The 17,637-nt window shown below is 41.2% G+C and overlaps 1 protein-coding gene and 1 long non-coding RNA gene across 5 annotated transcripts in view; one reads left to right on the forward strand and one right to left on the reverse strand.

Moving 5' to 3' along the window:
- AKAP9 (A-kinase anchoring protein 9) overlaps window positions 1–17,637 on the forward strand; it is a 547,514-nt gene that overhangs the window by 373,148 nt on the left and 156,729 nt on the right. For 2 of the 3 annotated variants that reach the window (XM_030200158.1, XM_030200175.1), the window contains 2 exons: window positions 6,643–6,678; window positions 8,145–8,377. In XM_030200158.1, coding sequence (XP_030056018.1) covers window positions 6,643–6,678; window positions 8,145–8,377 — 269 coding nt within the window. The remainder of the gene's footprint in view (window positions 1–6,642; window positions 6,679–8,144; window positions 8,378–17,637) is intronic. The other variant, XM_030200166.1, reaches the window with a different exon arrangement.
- Window positions 1–17,637, reverse strand: part of LOC115468452 — a 144,472-nt gene that overhangs the window by 87,843 nt on the left and 38,992 nt on the right. The window lies entirely within an intron of this gene.

Here is a 17,637-nt window from a genome sequence, read left to right on the forward strand (position 1 = left end):
TACCATGTTTGACTGTTGATATGATGTTCTTACTTTGTAATGCTGTGTTTGCTTTACAAATAGAAGTATTTTTTTTTAATTTTTCTTTTATTAATTTAATATTATCACATAAGATGACATTTACATCACAATGCTTTGGAATTCACAATATTCTATATAATACAGTAAACCTAATAATAAAAAGAAAAAAAAAAATCAAAATAATTTGTCCACAATAAGTGGATCCAAGAGCAGGAAATAAACCCACGTATCTAAATACATAACAGAAATAAACATTATATAATAAGTCACATTGACCAGAAGGAATTTAGGAACATACAGCCTAGACAGTATTTTTAACTAGAAGTTACCATTTCAGGGGTATCCTTTACATTCTCTCTAGCAGTAATAAATTCTTGTAATCTTTTGGGTGAAGAAAAAAGGTAATTAACTCCATGCAAAGAAATCAAACACTTACAAGGAAATTTAACAAAAAAGTTCCACCGAGTGAAAGAATTTTTGGTTTAAAAACCATCAACTCTTTCCTTCTAATTAAAGTTCTTTCGCTAGATCTGGAAAGATCTGAATTTTAGCTCCCATAAAGATGGCATTCATTTTCCGGAAATAAGTTCGCAATATCAAGTTTTTATCCGACTCCAGTGCAAAAGTTACAAGCAATTTAGCTCGGTCTGTAATTTCAGACCTTTCAAGAAAATCAGTTAAATTAAGATTTTGCGGTTGTTCTGGTGTTCCATTTGTTAAATGCGAAGCTTTTTTTAAATACTGTGTTCTAGTCACTGGAGGGTGACTTTCTGAAGGAATATCCAGAATCTCTAAGAAATACTTTTTCAAAAGTTCAATAGGTGAAATAAACGAAGATGAAGGAAAGTTCAAAAATCTTAAGTTATTCTTTCTAAGCTGATTTTCAATATACTCCATTTTACGTGCCTGGGCATTATTTTCCTTAATTACAGAAACCACAGTAGATTGCATTGATTTTAATTCAGAGTCATAATTTTCAACCTTAGTGGATATCTGTGCATTAGTAAATTTTAATTGACTTATTTCAGTCTGGGCATAATTCAATATCTGCTGTAGAGATGTGTTTACCCCTTGGATGGCCTCCCAGAGAGTGTCCATAGTGACTTTTTCAGGTTTTGACGAACCTCTTCCTAATCCAGGGGAGAAATCTCCATGGATTATGCCTAGGGGTAAATATCCCCCTTCTGTTGTTATAGTACCTGGAGTAGAGGCGAGGGCTGGTCCTCCCGCAGCCGTTGGAAAGTCGCCAACTCCGGACGCTCCCTCATACGGCCCTCTCTCAGCTCCGCTGCTCCTTCCAGGTTGCGGAGGGGTCAAACCGGAAGGGGGGCTCAATGTAGCTCCCTCAGTACTGTGTTCCAAAGATAGCGTTATGGAACTTCTAGAAGTTTGAACCGGCGTTCCCGGTGGGCGGATTCCGAAGCTCTCGAGTGTGGATTGCGACATGGTGGGTACATTAACTGCGCTCGAGGAGGTAGGAGCAGCAGTTTTACCTTTTCTCTTCCCCATTGTACCTGGGGAGCGCTCCGTATCGCAAATCCTCAAAGGTAAGCTTCTGGAGCTCTCGTCTGGTCAGGCGGCCATCTTGGATCCTACAAATAGAAGTATGCCCCTAACATCAAACCACAAAACTGTGAAAAAAGAAAAAGTAGGGGTAGACCAAATATATTTCCAAACAGGAGGTTTATTAAAAAAAAAAAAAAACTCAGTAGGTTTATTCAAAGGACTTGACACAGTCCTGCATTTTGGCGCAAACTGCACCTGCTTCAGGAGTCAAACAAGATGTCTCAACCACTGATGATAATAACAAATGGATAGGCTAATGAATCCAATGGTACAGCATAAACAAATGTTAAACAACAAAGTATCACTAAGGAAACTTATTTCAAGAGAAAAGTGTGTGTGGGGGAGGGGGGTTCCACGTATTTGCTTTACAGCAGATGCAATGGGACCTGTTTTCCCAAAGAGTTCCACTTTGACTCATCTGTCCATAGAACATTATCCCAAAAGACTCAGTGATCATTCAGGTGTTTTTGCAAATGTGACATGAGCACTGATTTTACTCCTGGGCAACAATGGTTTCTGCCTTGCTACTCTCCAAATAAATCCTATTTTTGCCGAGTCTCTCTCTTATTGTGCAGTCATGAACAGTGACTTTGGCTGAGACTAAAGAAGCCTTCAGTTCTTAGAATGATGTTCTCAAATGTTTGGTGACTTTCTGGATGATTTATTGCTGTGCCCTTGGAGTAATTCTGGCAGGCCGGCGGCTACTGGGAAAATTCACCACTGTTCCAAGTCTTCTCCATTTGGAGATAATTGCTCTTAATGTGGTTTGGTGAAGTCCAGAGCTTTGGAAATGACTTTGTAACCCTTTCCAGGCTGATATATTTCAGCAACATTTTTTCTCATCTTTTCTGGAATTTTCTTTTATTATGACGTAGTGTTCTTGTAGAAACCCTGTGGTGACTACTTCAGTTTCATAGTAAGATTCTATAGCAGGGGTGTAGCCACGGGTGGGCCTGGATGGGCCCAGGCCCAGCCAGTTTCCCTCCAGGCCCGCCCAGCCCCGGGTGTGAGCAGGTGGGGAGGGGGATGCTCTGCTGGCGCTGCAGTCCCCACCTGCCTACCAGCTCCACGATCGACGAGCAGACGACCCTCGTCTTCCATCCGGCATCGAGTCTTAAAAAAAAAAAAAGCCCGGAGAAACGCCTCGCGTCTGCTGTGCACTGCTGTAAAGCAAGCAGCAAATCGTCTCGTCGCTGGTCCTTCCTTCACTGTGCCCGCCCTTGCGGAAATAGGAAGTTACATCAGAGGGCGGGACACAGTGAAGGAAGGACCGACGAGACGATTTGCTGCTTGCTTTACAGCAGTACACAGCAGACGTGAGGCGTTTCTCTTTTTTTTTTTTTTTTTTAAGACTCGATGCCAGATGGAAGACAAGGGTCGTCTGCTCTTCGATCGTGGAGCTGGTAGGCAGGTGGGGACTGGGTCGTGCAGGGGGGCTCAGATGGGATGTCGGGGTGGGGAGGGGTTCAAATTTATAGTATTTAACTTTTAAAGTTCATGGGGGGGGGGTAGAGAAGGGACGAAGAAATGCATGCCCACCCAACCTACCCACTGGCCCACCCAAAAATTACATTCTGGCTACGCCACTGTTCTATAGTGAGGTTTGGATTCAACAGGGCTGGCTGAAATGAAGCCTGGCTGTGTTCAATCAGCTGAATCTATTTAACAATTAAATTTGGTCAAATGGTTGATTGAGTAAGGGGGCAGTTACTTTTTCACATGATTGATCTGGGTGTTGGATAACGTTGTTCTTTAAATAAATGATGTAATAATGTAGAACCTGTGTTGTGTTTACTCGGGTTCCCTGTGTCTAATATTACATATTGTTTAAAGATCAGAAGCCATTCCATGTGACATATATGCAATAATAGGGGAAATCGGGAGGGGGGGGGGGGGGCAAAAGCTTTTCCATATCACTGTATACTTGTACTTGTAGCAAGTAGAGTTGTTCCCAGGAATGGTGTTAGCATTGCTAGTCCCTGGAGTGGGCTCTTACGATGGATGGGGTTGTTGGGCGGACAGTGATGCCTTTCAGGAGGGCGTTTCCTTCCTTCCGTCTCAAACTACTGGTCTATTAGCACAGAGGAAAATAGAAGCAAGACCTAATGATTTGCAGAGTGCACTGCAGTTGCACTAAAATGAATACTCTCGCTTCAGTATATTTGCATTTACATTCCATTAGTTGGTATATGCTATGTTAACAATCTAGTTAATACACATTAACCTGCGTATTTTTAATATTGGTTAGTATATATATATAAATCTAAGTAATGTACAGTCATTTGCAAAGATAATTAAATGTGCTAAAGAGTCAAAGGAGAGGTGGAGAATCAACAAAACTCCAAACCAAAGGGTGTGCAGTACAAATATTAAACTTTATTAAAATGACGCAGGACCCGACACAGACCGTGTTTTGGCCTAATGGTCTGCATCAGGGGTCTAAAAATACATCTAAAAGAAGGCCAAAAAATACAAGTTAGAATAGCTGATCAATTAAATTAAAATGTACAAGTAGTGTGGACACAAAAAAAAAACAGATAAGAGACTAAAATCCGTATAAAAAAGTGGAACAGGTGAATTACATATTAACCCTAACATTTTGAAGCACAAAACACATCTTACATTACACAAATTTATGCTCTACTCATAAACACCCAAAGTGGGTCCCAAAATACCTACAAAAGTGATATTATAGTAAGAACCGTGACTTACAGTACATACCTGTAACCATCTATATGACATAGGTTGTCCTGGTGTAACCAAAGAGATTGGTTTCTATTTCAAATCTAAACTGCGCAATAAATAAACACGTTATGCCCGATTGAAAAGTGAGGAAAAATAGACAACTTCACTACTACAATTTGTGTTGCTCTTAGCACATGTTTTTTATTTGTCTATCTAAAAAAGCTTTTGGATGAGACTGTATTCTTAAACGTGTAGGAATCTTTGTATGTAATTTTTCTCTTATTCACAGAGCTTTTATTTTGGCAGTACTGAAGATGTTTTTATATGAAATTTCAAACTATCCAAACTTCATAGTGTAAAGGGGGGTCCGCTTCCTCCTCTTGGGTGGAGGGCTCCAGGACAGAATGCTGCTGATACTGGGATTCAGGGCCAAAGTATTTTATTATCAAGGCAAGTTCATACCAAAAATCATAATATTTTCTTCAAAACAAAAGGTAGAGCCCTCATAATATAGTCTTCAAAAGAAAAAGGTACAGTCCTCATAAGATAATCTTCAAAAGAAAAAAAAAAGGTACAGTCTAGGTCCCAAAATCCCTCAGCAAACGCTCAGCTCCTCAAGACCTCAGGTCTTCTATTAGGGCATTAGCTTTCCCTTCCCCCTCCTTCATAAGGGTTTAGTAAGAGTTCAGCACACTTCCAATATAGCACAACAGTTCAGAACAAATCTTCATTGGACAGTCTTTGCACATCAAACCAATACCACAAATCACCTACCTTTTTCACAGCACAGAGGGAACCCTGTAAAGAGCAGGGTTGGTAGTTTCTCCCACCTCTCAGCACCATGCCCGGTGTGGCCTCCTCCACTGCCTTCAAGTGCTGGGCAGGGCAACCTTTGAATTCTCCATGGTAGCTGGCTCCTCTCCCTGTGGCAGGCTAATTCCTTCCTTCACATGGGAGCTCTCTCTCTCCATTCGTCTTCCCTCTCTCCTGGTGACTGAGAGCCTACAGGAAATCTGCTCTCCCCTTCTCACAGCTGGGGGGAGTTATATACTGATGGCGAAGCCAGGGAAACTGAGCTTCATCCTTCCCTCACCCTCTAGTGGGGAAGGGAGTAACAGGCTCACCCTGCCTCGAGCCATTGCTCCCCCTGCTGGGACTGGGAATCCATTCCATCTTTTTAGGACTACTCTCCTCACGCATTCTTGCAAGGGCTTGTGGGACCCGTAGTTCTGGGCTCAACTGCTTCACTGGGGAATCTCTGGGGCTTGCTTTGTCACAATAGCCATATTTGTTCAGAACCTTACAGCACCTATATTGGGCATTTGATGGCATACATATTATGGGACTGTAGTAGTACAAGTTTGAAATTTGAAACCAGCAGTACCTTTCTTCAAGGTTTCACCCTAAGGGGCTGATGTAGTAAACTGCCAGGAAAATGAGTTGGTACTATGGACATTTTTCTTGTGGTATCAGCTTATTCAAACAATAGATAAATGAGTTGTAAGATGCAATAATTTCAGTGCTAAATTGTGGACAACGTCCCTTAAAAAAAAAGTGTTGGCTTGTGAAAAATTATTGTATAAAATTTCACTTACTGAAAATTGCTAATGAGCTGGCTTCCATGATTTTTCAGCTCTTTAGCAGTTTTTATAAATTTGCAATTGACTTTGTTTGCACGTCAAAAATAATGTACTCTAAAATCTTCATATGTGATGACTTCTTTATTTATTTATTTATTTATTTAGATTTTGCTCACACCTTTTTCAGTAGTAGCTCAAGTTGAGTTACATTCAGGCACACTGGGTATTTCTATGTCCCTGGAGGGCTCACAATTTAATTTTTTGTACCTGAGGCAACGGATGGTTAAGTGACTTGCCAAAGATCACAAGGAGCAGCAGTGGAATTGGAACCGGCCACCTCTGGATATCAAGCCCAATGCTCTGACCACTAGGCCACTCCTCCATTTGCGTTCTTGGGTTTGTGAAGCAGTTCACAGTTTACTTCTTCAGCTTCTTTAGTTACTCATCATTCATACTTCTTTCATTCACAGTTAGGATTCAGTTACCTAGATCTACTGTTCATATTTTAAGGTAATTGGATTCTGAATGTCTAAATATTTGAGTGGATAGTTGCTAAAATTGAAACCTGGTTAATTGGTGCATTCTTCCCAAGCCTCAGAGTTATACTATGTGTATGTAACTGTATTTGTCACATGGGTGTTACATCTTCACACAGCCTTTCTCTTAATTTATAACAGTTATCACATACTATCATGTGCTTCATTTTCTCTTTTTCATTATCACGTTGCAGGAGTACGTAAAAGGCATGTGAATTACTTTGCTTTTTCTGTTTGTCTGTCTGTTCTCCTAGGCATAGATGCTGCAGTCGATGCAGCTCCCCAAGCAGGTGTGTTTGTATATTGCATGGCCAATCTTTAATCGGGTGGCATACTTACCTAAACTGGAATTTACTAATCAAGCACTATCGGGCTTTAAACTTGTTGATTTTGCATTAACTCTTACTAACTTGCAGCTTTGCTATCATATTTCATACTTACAGATATTACTTTAATGTTAACATTTTTTTTATAATTGAGCACGGTGCGTTATCCCTAAATTAAAATTCTGATTCATAAACAGCCATCATCTTATTCACCCTGAATTGTGATGGAGAAGGCTATGAGAAATATAACTGAAAATGTTTTCATTATTATAGATGTTAACTTCCAAATGTAATCAGCATTAATCATCTAATTATTTAGTCTATATGCTTTGTATGCTTTGATTGAATACAACATGATGTAAGATGATGGTATCAGAAGGATCTCTTGTGTAGTGAAAAGAAAGTGGCTGCTGTTTGGTTGTTTTCTTTCATATGCCTATTTTAATATCAAAAATCTTTGTGATGGTTCTTTCCTTTTTGTAACAGCACCAGGTGAAAGTTTAATGAACATTTATTTTGCTTTCAAATGCAATACATATACTAGGGCTGTATCGAGTATTCGATTCAGTCCCGAATTGTGCCCCAAATACATTATTCATATTCAGCCAAATAATGATTTAAATTCAAATACGAATAATCTGGGGTGCTACTGTGCTAAATCCTACTGAAATAAACGCTTGATCTCTGATTTCACGTTTCTTCTTTTATTACTTATGTTAAAGCTCGATGCCCATTATTCGTATTCGGCTGAATAATATTTTTCATTATTCATATTGAGCCGAATAGTAAAATATGCTATTCGGTACAGCTCTAACATATACATACTGAAATGCATCTTTAAAAAGGTAATGGATTTGGGAGTGGATTAACCAGACTCATACATAAAGGATGAGATGATTCTTGAGTTTTCCTTACTGTATTATTATTATTATTATTATTGTTGTTGTTAATAATTGGAGTAGTGCAGTTGTTGGAGGGGGGTTGAGGTGGGGGAGGATTTGTAAAATACCACTAGCATTAAATATACAACTTTATTTAACCCAGCTCCCCGGGGGGGGGGGGGGGGTCTGTGGGTATTGCTTAAATTCCTTACCCTGATAACCTTTTTTTCATGAGCAACCATGCCAGCCCTGGACAGAGTACTTAAATAGTATCAAAGATATAATAATTTAGTAAAGAAAATGGTGGTGTTTGGGAGGGTGAAGGTTAGCTTCCTGGATTTTTATAGTTTATAATGCATTCTGAGAGAATTAAAAAAAAATCTCAAGCTTTTAGAATGCTGTGATTTGTAAAATACAGTAAAGCCAAATCATTTCACATCCTCGATGTATGTACATTGGGGGGGGGGGAGAGAGAGCTTTGGGAGCAGAAATCATTGTGGCAAATTCATTTCACATGGTTAAGAGAATCTTTTGTTTTCTGTTGAACAGAATTACTTGAGGAAACAGAAAAGCTAATGAAGGAGAAAATAGAGGTGCAGCGTCAAGCTGAAAAAGAACATGATTACTTTCAAAAACAAGTAAAGGTTCTGGAGGCAGACCTGGAGGAACAGGTGAATAGTTACATAGAGCTGGAGCAGGAAAGAAATGCTGAGCTGGCAGACCTCAGGCAGCAGAATCAAGCCTTAGAGAGGCAGCTGGACAAGATGAGGAAATTTCTAGATGTAAGTAAGAGGAGCAAAAACAGTCTCCCTTTTTCTTTAACATTACTGTCCTCTTTCTGTGTAACTTCATTGCATTTCTGGGTTCCTGTATGTGATTACAGTTAGATAATCAAGAAAATGGCATTGCATTTACTTTACTTCTGTATTACAGATTTCATTAGAATTCAAGGTATTTACTTCGTGTTTCATTGGTCACACACTCAACACAGTTGCTTTCCTTGTTTATACATGTATTTAATGTATACAGGTGTATTGTTTTAATTAGCTGTGTTTTAGGGCTGAGTTCACCTAAGTTGAAGCTGCAGTGGAGGATAAAGCAAATAACTATTTAGGAAGGCTGGCAAATAAAATTCAGGCAGACTTCATGGGAAGTCTGATAGTGACCAGTTGGGTGATGATGAGCACACAGTCAAAGCATTCAGGCACTTGACCATCTGTGAGCTATGAAGTACATTGTCATCCTCCTTAGCCATTTCTTTTTTTTTTATTTATAAATTTTTATTAAACAACACATTATGATCACATTATGCATATGTCGCTCCAATTGAAAATGCCTACTAATGCCAAGTGGCTTCCAATGTTTCACAACAGTTTACAAATCATTTTCTCCCCCCTTCCCATATCTCCTAAATCCCTCCCCTCCCTTCTCCCTCCCCCGTCCTCTCCCCTCCTCCCCCCTCCTCCATCCCCCCCTCCCCTCCCTTCCCTTATCCCCCCATCATGGAATGTTCAGGTTCCCTCCTCCCTCTGGTCCTCATTCAATATATCATTGAACTTTATCCATTCCGGAGCATCGGCCTTGTACCTCCCTTTACATCAGTCTGTCAATTTTTCCAAGTTCTATTGTTGTCTTTAATTTTGCCTTCCAGTTATGAGGCTTGGGTCCCTTACTTTGTTTCCAATGCCCCGCAATTGTTGTTTTTGCCGCCACCAAGCCTATTCGCTTGACTCTCTGTTGCCACTTCTGTCCTCTCTTATTTCCCCAGCCAAACAGACACCACTTAGATTCACAAGGGAAAGGCTCCTCTAAAGCCTCGGTAATTCGTGCAGTAATCTTTCTCCAATAATCTTGTATTTTCTTACACTCCCACCAAATATGATAGAAGGTGCCCCTCCCTTCCCCACATCTCCAGCATGTAACACACACCAAGGCTTTTTTAACCTCCATACATACCCTCTTCCATTCTACTTCGCTCAGAGCCTCCTTCATGTCATTTTCCCAAGCCTCCTTGTATGGAAATTTTACAAACCCTTTACCTCTTATGTGCCAGTATATTCTGGATATTCCCTTACCCCATCTGTCTATCGCGCCCCACACTTTTTCAAACTGTTCACTTTCAATCGGCTGCTCTTTTGCCCATTTCTCTGAGATAATAAAGTGTTTAACTTGTATGTATGTGTATTTGTCAGTGACTGCCAATCCGTACATTTCTTGCAATTCCTCGAATGTTTTGATTCTCCCCTCCTCCATGAAGTCCCTAAACCTAATGAGTCCTTGCTGGAACCATGCTTGAAAAATCCCACTTTCCTTTCCTGTTACAAACCTAGGCTCTTGAATAATCCAGGCATACGATGATCTACCTCTCGTTCCCCTTAATCTATGTTTTAATGCTCCCCATAGGGTCAACAAGTGGGACACATGGGGGTTCAACGTTAATCTCCCATATTCCTGATCTGGGAGTGACTCCCACAGTAGCCCCTCCAGGTATCCTTCCCTGACAAATACTTGTTCCAGTCTTGTAATCGGGGAGAGATCCACCTTAACACCATTCTGCAATTTGTTTCAGCTCTGCTGCCCAATAATACCATTGAATGTTTGGTACATCCCTTCCTCCTTCTTCAACTTTCCTCCACAATATCTTACGCGATAATCTAGCTGCTCTGCCGCCCCATATAAAGTTCTCTATTTCCGACTGAACGTGCATCAATTCTGTTTTAGGTACCTGGATAGGTACTGTCTGAAATACAAAGAGTAACCGGGGCAAGATATTCATTTTTATGGCTGCTATACGACCCCACCAGGATATCCACCCTCTCTCCCATCTGTGCAAGTCTCCTAATTTCCTGAAGTAAAGGTGTATAATTCAAAGAATACAAGTTCTTTGTGTCTCTAGGGATCATTATACCCAGATAGCGGAAACCTGTTTCTGTCGTTCTAAACGGAAAGGCCTGTTGTATATGTTCCTTCTCTTACTCTGTGAACATAATCCCCATAATCTCAGATTTATCATAGTTAACGGCAAAGCCCGATATTTTCCCAAATGATTTAAGTTCTCCTACTACAATGGGCAGTGTTAATATTGGATGTGCTATATAATATCGTCTGCGAACAGCGCAATTTTATGTTCCTGCCCTCCTAAGCGCACCCCCTTGACATCCCTCAATTCCCTAATTCTCTACGCTAGCGGTTCAATAGACAAGGCAAACAGCAAGGGTGAAAGTGGGCACCCTTGACGTGTGCCCCTCTCAATTGTAAAATACTCTGAATATCCCCCATTGATCTTTATTCTAGCCGTCGGGGAAGCATATAACCCCTGTATCCACGTGATGAATGGTTTTCCTAATCCCATCTCACCCATTATCTCCCATAAGTATGGCCATTCGACCCTGTCAAATGCCTTTTCCGCATCAATTGTGAGGAGTGTCAATGAGTCTCCCCTTCTCTGTGCCCCCCCATATAACGTTCAGCGTACGACGGATGTTATCGGCTACGTGCCTGTGTGATATAAACCCTGATTGGTCTGTATGTATGAGTTGTGCCATTACTCGCCCTAGGCGATCTGCCATCACCTTGGCTAATATTTTAATGTCAATATTTAGCAATGAGATCGGTTTGTAGGATCCGCATACTGTCGGATCTCTTCCTGGCTTTACTATCACCGAAATCCCTGCCCCGTGCATACTATGCGGTAGGCCGTTCCCTCCAAAGCACGCGTTTCCTACTCTAGTCAGTAGAAGGGCCAACTCCCCACCAAAGACTTTATAGTACTTCCCCGTATACCCGTCAAGGCCAGGTGACTTCCCTCCTTTTAACCCTTTGATGACTTGGAGCACTTCTTGAGTTGTGATCTCAGCCTCCAGTCCAGCCTTCTGCGCCTCTGTTACTTTATTAAGGCTTAAATTTTTTAAATATTCTTTTATCTCCTCCAGGGAGGCCTCATTCCTTTGGTGTATAATTTTGTATAGAACTTCACAAATTGGCTCTTAATATCACTATCTAGATAAACCATTGTATCACCCGAGGTTTTTATCTTTGTTATCATGTTGCTAACCTGCCGCTGTCGCAAATTCCTCGCTAATATTGTGCCCGCTTTATTGCTAAACTCAAAGAATTTTTGTTTTATTAGTTTCCTGTTATATTCCATCTTGTTCACTTCTATTGTTTGCAATTCTGCTCTGCATTGCATTAATTCCAACCACACTTGCCTACCCCCTTTACCCTGGTGTTGCGTCTCCAACATTGTAAGTTTCTGTCTTATTGCCATTTCATGTGCTTCATGTTCTCTTTTCCTTTGTGCTCCCTTCATTATTAGGTGTCCCATAATGACCGCCTTTAGGGCGTCCCATAGGGTTCCATCAGTCACTTCCCCATTATCATTAAGTTCTAAATATTCTTTTATTTTATTACGTACTTCCTGGCAATCCCTCTCCTCATCTATCAATGACTTGTTAAGCTTCCAAACCGCCCCTTCCCTTTTCTTACCTAACTCTCCTATTGTTACCCATACTGGAGCATGATCCGAAACATGTATGCTTTCAGTATTGGAGTCTTTTACATTTCCCCATTGTGTACGACTTCCCCAGATCGCATCGATCCTAGTATCCTTTTTGTCCTTTAGATTGTAAGCTCCTTTGAGCAGGGACTGTCCTTCTTTGTTAATTGTACAGCGCTGCGCAACCCTGGTAGCGCTTTAGAAATGTTAAATAGTAGTAGTAGTATATACCTGTTGTACATGAGAGTAAAATGAGAAAGTCTCCATATATCCACCAAATCCAGTTCTTTCATTAGCTTGTGAAATGTCCCTCTAATGTGTCGTGTCCCCTCGTCCCTACCCTCTGAATGATCCACTATGGTGGCAGGAAAATTAACGTCTCCTCCCATAATTATCGTACCTCTCACAAAGGAACTTAAACTGCGGCCTAGTGCTTCAAAGAACTTTCCTTGTCCTACGTTCGGGGCATAAGTATTAATAAAAGTAATGGGTTGGTTCTCTATTTTTCCTCTAACTGCTAGACACCTGTTATCTTTCCCCTTATATTTATTTATTTATTTATTTATTTATTGCATTTGTATCCCACATTTTCCCACCTATTTGCGGGTTCAGTGTGGCTTACAATACATTGTGAATGGTGGAAATACAGTTTGTTACAACTTGGTTATGGATTACGTTGTGAGGAGTTATGCGAAAACAAGTCAAAGTATCGTTAAGGGAATAGAACAATGGATAAGAACAATGGAAGGAAATAACGGGAAACTGACAGGGCAGCTGAACAATAGTAGGAGAACATTCAGTATAACCTTTTTCTGTGATTAGAGGTATAAATGTGGTGAAATTACGGGGGATGGGAAATTCAGAAGGAGTGTATTGTATCACTAACAGTGTGTGTGGACTTCATGTGTTTTCATCCTTGCAGTAAATCTTATCAAAGAGATGAGTTTTCAATGATTTGCGGAAGTTGGTTAGTTCGTAGATCGCTTTCAGGTTGCGTGGCAGTGCATTCCAGAATTGCGCGCTCGTATAAGAAAAGGCTGACGCGTGCTGCATTTTGTATTTTATGCCTTTGCAATTAGGGAAGTGAAGGTTGAGGAAAGTTCGGGATGATCTTTTAGCGTTTCTGGGTGGTAGGTCTATTAAGTCAGACATGTAGGCTAGGGCTTCACCGTGAATGATTTTGTGGACTAATGTGCATACTTTAAAAGTAATGCGTTCCTTGAGTGGGAGCCAGTGTAGCTTCTCTCGTAAGGATTTGGCACTTTCGTATTTTGGTTTTCCGAAGATGAGTCTGGCTGCTGTGTTCTGGGCTGTTTGAAGTTTCCTCAGTATTTGCTCTTTACAACCTGCGTATATTGAGTTGCAGTAATCCAGATGGCTGAGTACGAGGGATTGCACTAGACTGCGAAAGACGGATCTTGGGAAGAATGGTCTTATTCTTTTCAGCTTCCACATGCAGTACAACATTTTTTTGGTTGTGTTGTTTGCATGAGTTTCAAGTGTTAAGTGGCGGTCAATTGTGACTCCAAGGATTTTTAGAGTTTCTGAGATTGGAAGGTTTAGCTTTGGTGTGTTTATAGCGGTAAATTCATTCGTGTTGTACTGGGAGGTGAGTATCAGGCATTGAGTTTTTTCTGCGTTCAGTTTCAATCGAAATGCATCTGCCCAGGAGTTCATGATGTGTAGACTTTGGTTGATTTCATTGGAGATTTCTTTAATGTCTTGTTTGAAGGGGATGTATATTGTTACATCATCGGCGTATATATACGGGTTGAGGTTATGGTTTGATAGAAGTTTTGCCAAGGGGATCATCATTAGGTTGAAAATAGTTGGTGAGAGGGGTGATCCTTGCAGTACTCCACATTCAGGTGTCCATGTAGCAGACGTGGTTGAATTTGATGTGACTTGATATGAGCGCAGGGTTAGGAACCCCTTGAACCAGTTTAGGACATTTCCTCCGATTCCAAAATATTCAAGTATGTGTAATAGGATTCCGTGGTCGACCATATCGAAGGCACTTGACATGTCAAATTGTAGGAGAAGTATGTTGTTGCCGGTTGCAATCATTTGTTTAAATTTAGTCATTAGGGTAATTAATACTGTTTCTGTGCTGTGATTCGACCAGAATCCTGATTGGGCATCATGCAGTATTGAGAACTTGTTTAGATAGTTTGTAAGTTGTTTTGTTACCATCCCTTCAGTTATTTTGGTTATTAGTGGTATAGATGCTACTGGTCTGTAATTGGTTATTTCACTTGCGTTTTTCTTTGTATCTTTAGGTATTGGGGTGAGTAGAATTTTTCCTTTTTCCTTTGGGAAAAGTCGGTTTTGTAGCATGAAGTTTATGTGGTTCGTTAGGTCTAGTATGAATTGTTGAGGAGCTGATTTCATGTGGTTGTTTGGGCATATATCTAGTTTGCAGTGGGATTTAGCAAATCTTTTGAGTGTTTCAGAGATGAGGTCTTCTGATAGTAATTCGAAATCAGTCCAGGTTCTGTCTGCTGGGTATATTCCGTCTTCTGGGTCTAGACAGTCTAGAAGTGTGGCATATTCAATAGGGCTGGCGGGTATTTTAAGTAGTAATTGTATAATTTTCTCCTTGAAGTATTTCACAAGGTTGTCGATACCTGGTATGTCTTTGCTGTTAGTTGTAACTGGTGTGGTGTCTAACAATTTATTCACGAGGTAGAAGAGTTTGTGTGTGTCTTTGTAGTTTGGTCCTATCATTGTTTTGTAATGTAGTCTTTTAGTCTGTTTTATGGTATATTTGTATTTCCTCCGAAGTAGTTTCCAGGCATTTAGTGTTTGTTCATCTTTCTTTTTGTTCCATGCGCGTTCTAGTTTCCTGAATTGTGTTTTAAGTTTTTTCAGCTCTTCGGTGAACCATGGATTTGATTTCTTCCTATGTGATGTTCTGGTTTGGATTGGGGCGATTTTATCTAATGTTGTTGTGAATATATCGTCCCATTCTTGGAGGAATTGGATGGCGTCAGCATTTGTTGACCATTCGTTCTGGTAGATCTGTTGCCAGAATATTGTGGGGTCTATTTTTCCTCTCGTGGTGTATGTTGTTCGCTCAAGTTTGTTGATTGCGTTTATGTGTGTTTTTCGCCAGTAGAGGGAGACGTATGCTTTATGGTGGTCTGACCATAGTGTAGGTGTCCATCTTGTGACAGTTAGTAGGATAGTTGGATAGTAGGATAGTTATATACTTCGTCTTGTACAAACCTGAGGTGGTCTTTAATATAGATGGCCAACCCCCCCCCCCCCCCCCCCCCGTTTTTCCTCCCTTAGGGTCTGCTAGCAACCAATTTACTCCAAAATTCCCTATAATGTATCAAGGCCTCATCTCTCCTCCTTATATGAGTTTCTTGCAACATTATCACATCGCATTTCATGCGTGTTATTTCTTTTAAGACAATACTTCTTTTCCCAGCATTATTCATCCCATTTACATTCCATGATCCCACTTTTAGTGCCCCCCTTCTCCCCACCTCCCCCCCCCCCCCCCCCCCCCGCCCTCCCCTACTTCCCACCTCCCAAATCCCTCCTCCAACTGACCTGGAATTTTCCATGTCAGTTCTATCCCTAATGGAGTGACTCAGCACCAGATGACGGCCCTTTTATCATTTTCTTCTTATACGCATCCCCCCTTCCCCTGTCCTTAACAGTTATGCCCCTTTACAGAACCCCTCGTTCATTACCAGCTTTCATTCTAGTGCACTATACACACTCCTAGTGTCCAAGCTGCCCCATAGCAGATCTGGATCAGTCATTTTCTCTCAGTTCTTGTCTTTGAATTGTCACTTTCGGGGATCCGCTCCCCTTCTTGCATCCTGCCTGCTTCCACGTTTGTTTATCTCCTCCCTGCATATTATGCGGCTTCAACTGGTCTCCCTCTTTCACTCCCGGGGTGTCTGTACATCCCATGTCTCTCAGGATCTTCCAGGCTCCTGTACATCCACTGTCTGGAGCCTCTGAGTTTTGGCCCATACTGTAACTTGAATGCCCCCTGGGTAAAGCCAGCGGTATCTCAGACCAGATTTCTGTAGATACAAGGTGATTTCCTTAAAGTCTCTCCGTCTTTGCAGCGTCTTTCTTGCAAGGTCTTGGAAGACTTTCGGCTTACAATTCTTCCAGGTAAATTCTCCCATAGCTCTGGCTTTCCTCCAAACCGCCTCTTTTACATTAAATTCGTGCAAGCATGCAATGATGTCCCGTGGTTGTCCTCCTCTCTGAGGCCCCAGGCTCCGATGGGCCCTATCAATTTTATAGCTGTCTTGGATCTGTGTCTCTCTTTCATGATCTCCAGTTCCCAGAAGGAAGTCACTGATTTCCTGTACTGCATCTTTAAACTGATCTTCCTCTGAGATCCCCTTGAAACGCAGGTTACACCTCCGAGTTCGGTTTTCCAGATCTTCTATCTGGAGTTCCAGTTCGCCTCGTGCTTGCTGCTCTCGCTGCAGGGCCTTCTGCCAGCCTCGTACATCTTCTTCCATGTTGTCTATTTTTTCCTGAGCCTCAGCAACTCGATTTCCTATGTCTCGCATTTCCTCCTGTAGCTCACCCACAGCTGATTGAATTCCCTTCCTCGTGTTGACCATTTCATCTTTAAGTTCCTGGAACCATCAAATTATTTCTGCTTTGGTGAGCTCTGTTCCGGTAGCACTCAGCTCCTCAGGGTCTGGTTCAGATTCTGATTGGCCGCCCGCCATTTTGGCTGATCGCGACGCGACTCTGGACCCCACACTCTTCCCAACTCCCAGCGGCTCTGGGGTGAACTTGAATTTTGCGAGGCGTTTTCGCACGGTCATGCCTTCAGGTCCTGTTTGATCTTCATTGGGATCAAAATCGCTAAGTTTGGGGGGAGTATTAGCTTAATTAGGCTCCGTTATTGGCAGAGCTCCATCTTCAGGCTGCCATCCGAGTTCGCCGATGTCACTTCCTCCCCTCCTTAGCCATTTCTGTTGTGCAAAGTCACTTAACAGATGGCATCACCATGAACAAAGGATAAGAAACCAAAATATGTTATATTTCTGTCTCTGTGCTGACTTATTTACCTACTTTCTGCAATACTTATTCATACCAGCTTCATAAGATTCATAGAGGAAATTCCAGTGCTTGTACAAAATCATTTATTGATTGGAATTTATTAACTGCCTTTATAAAGAGATTCACTCATTTATTACATTTAATCATTTATTACAGTCATTAAAATGACACCAGTGCTTTAGCAAGCTTTCGTGTCTAAGGTACTGCTAACTTGCAAGGCTGCTTAATGGTCATATGGTAGCCAACAGTTATCGTCTACAGTGCCTATAGAAAGCCTTCAGTCCCTTGAGTGGTTTTCCCATTTTGTTGTGTTAATGTGTCAGACTTGCATGGAATTACATAGTAACATAGTAAACGATGGCAGACAAAGACCTGAATAGTCCATCCAGTCTACCCAACAGTCACACTCAACCAGCAATGAATATGATACAAAATAAATTGATCATGATCTCTCTTTGGTGTTTCTGAGATATAGACTGTTGAAATCTGCCTGAG

Source organism: Microcaecilia unicolor, chromosome 1 (genome assembly GCF_901765095.1).
Source record: "Microcaecilia unicolor chromosome 1, aMicUni1.1, whole genome shotgun sequence".
In the NCBI taxonomy this organism is placed as follows: Eukaryota; Metazoa; Chordata; class Amphibia; order Gymnophiona; family Siphonopidae; genus Microcaecilia; species Microcaecilia unicolor.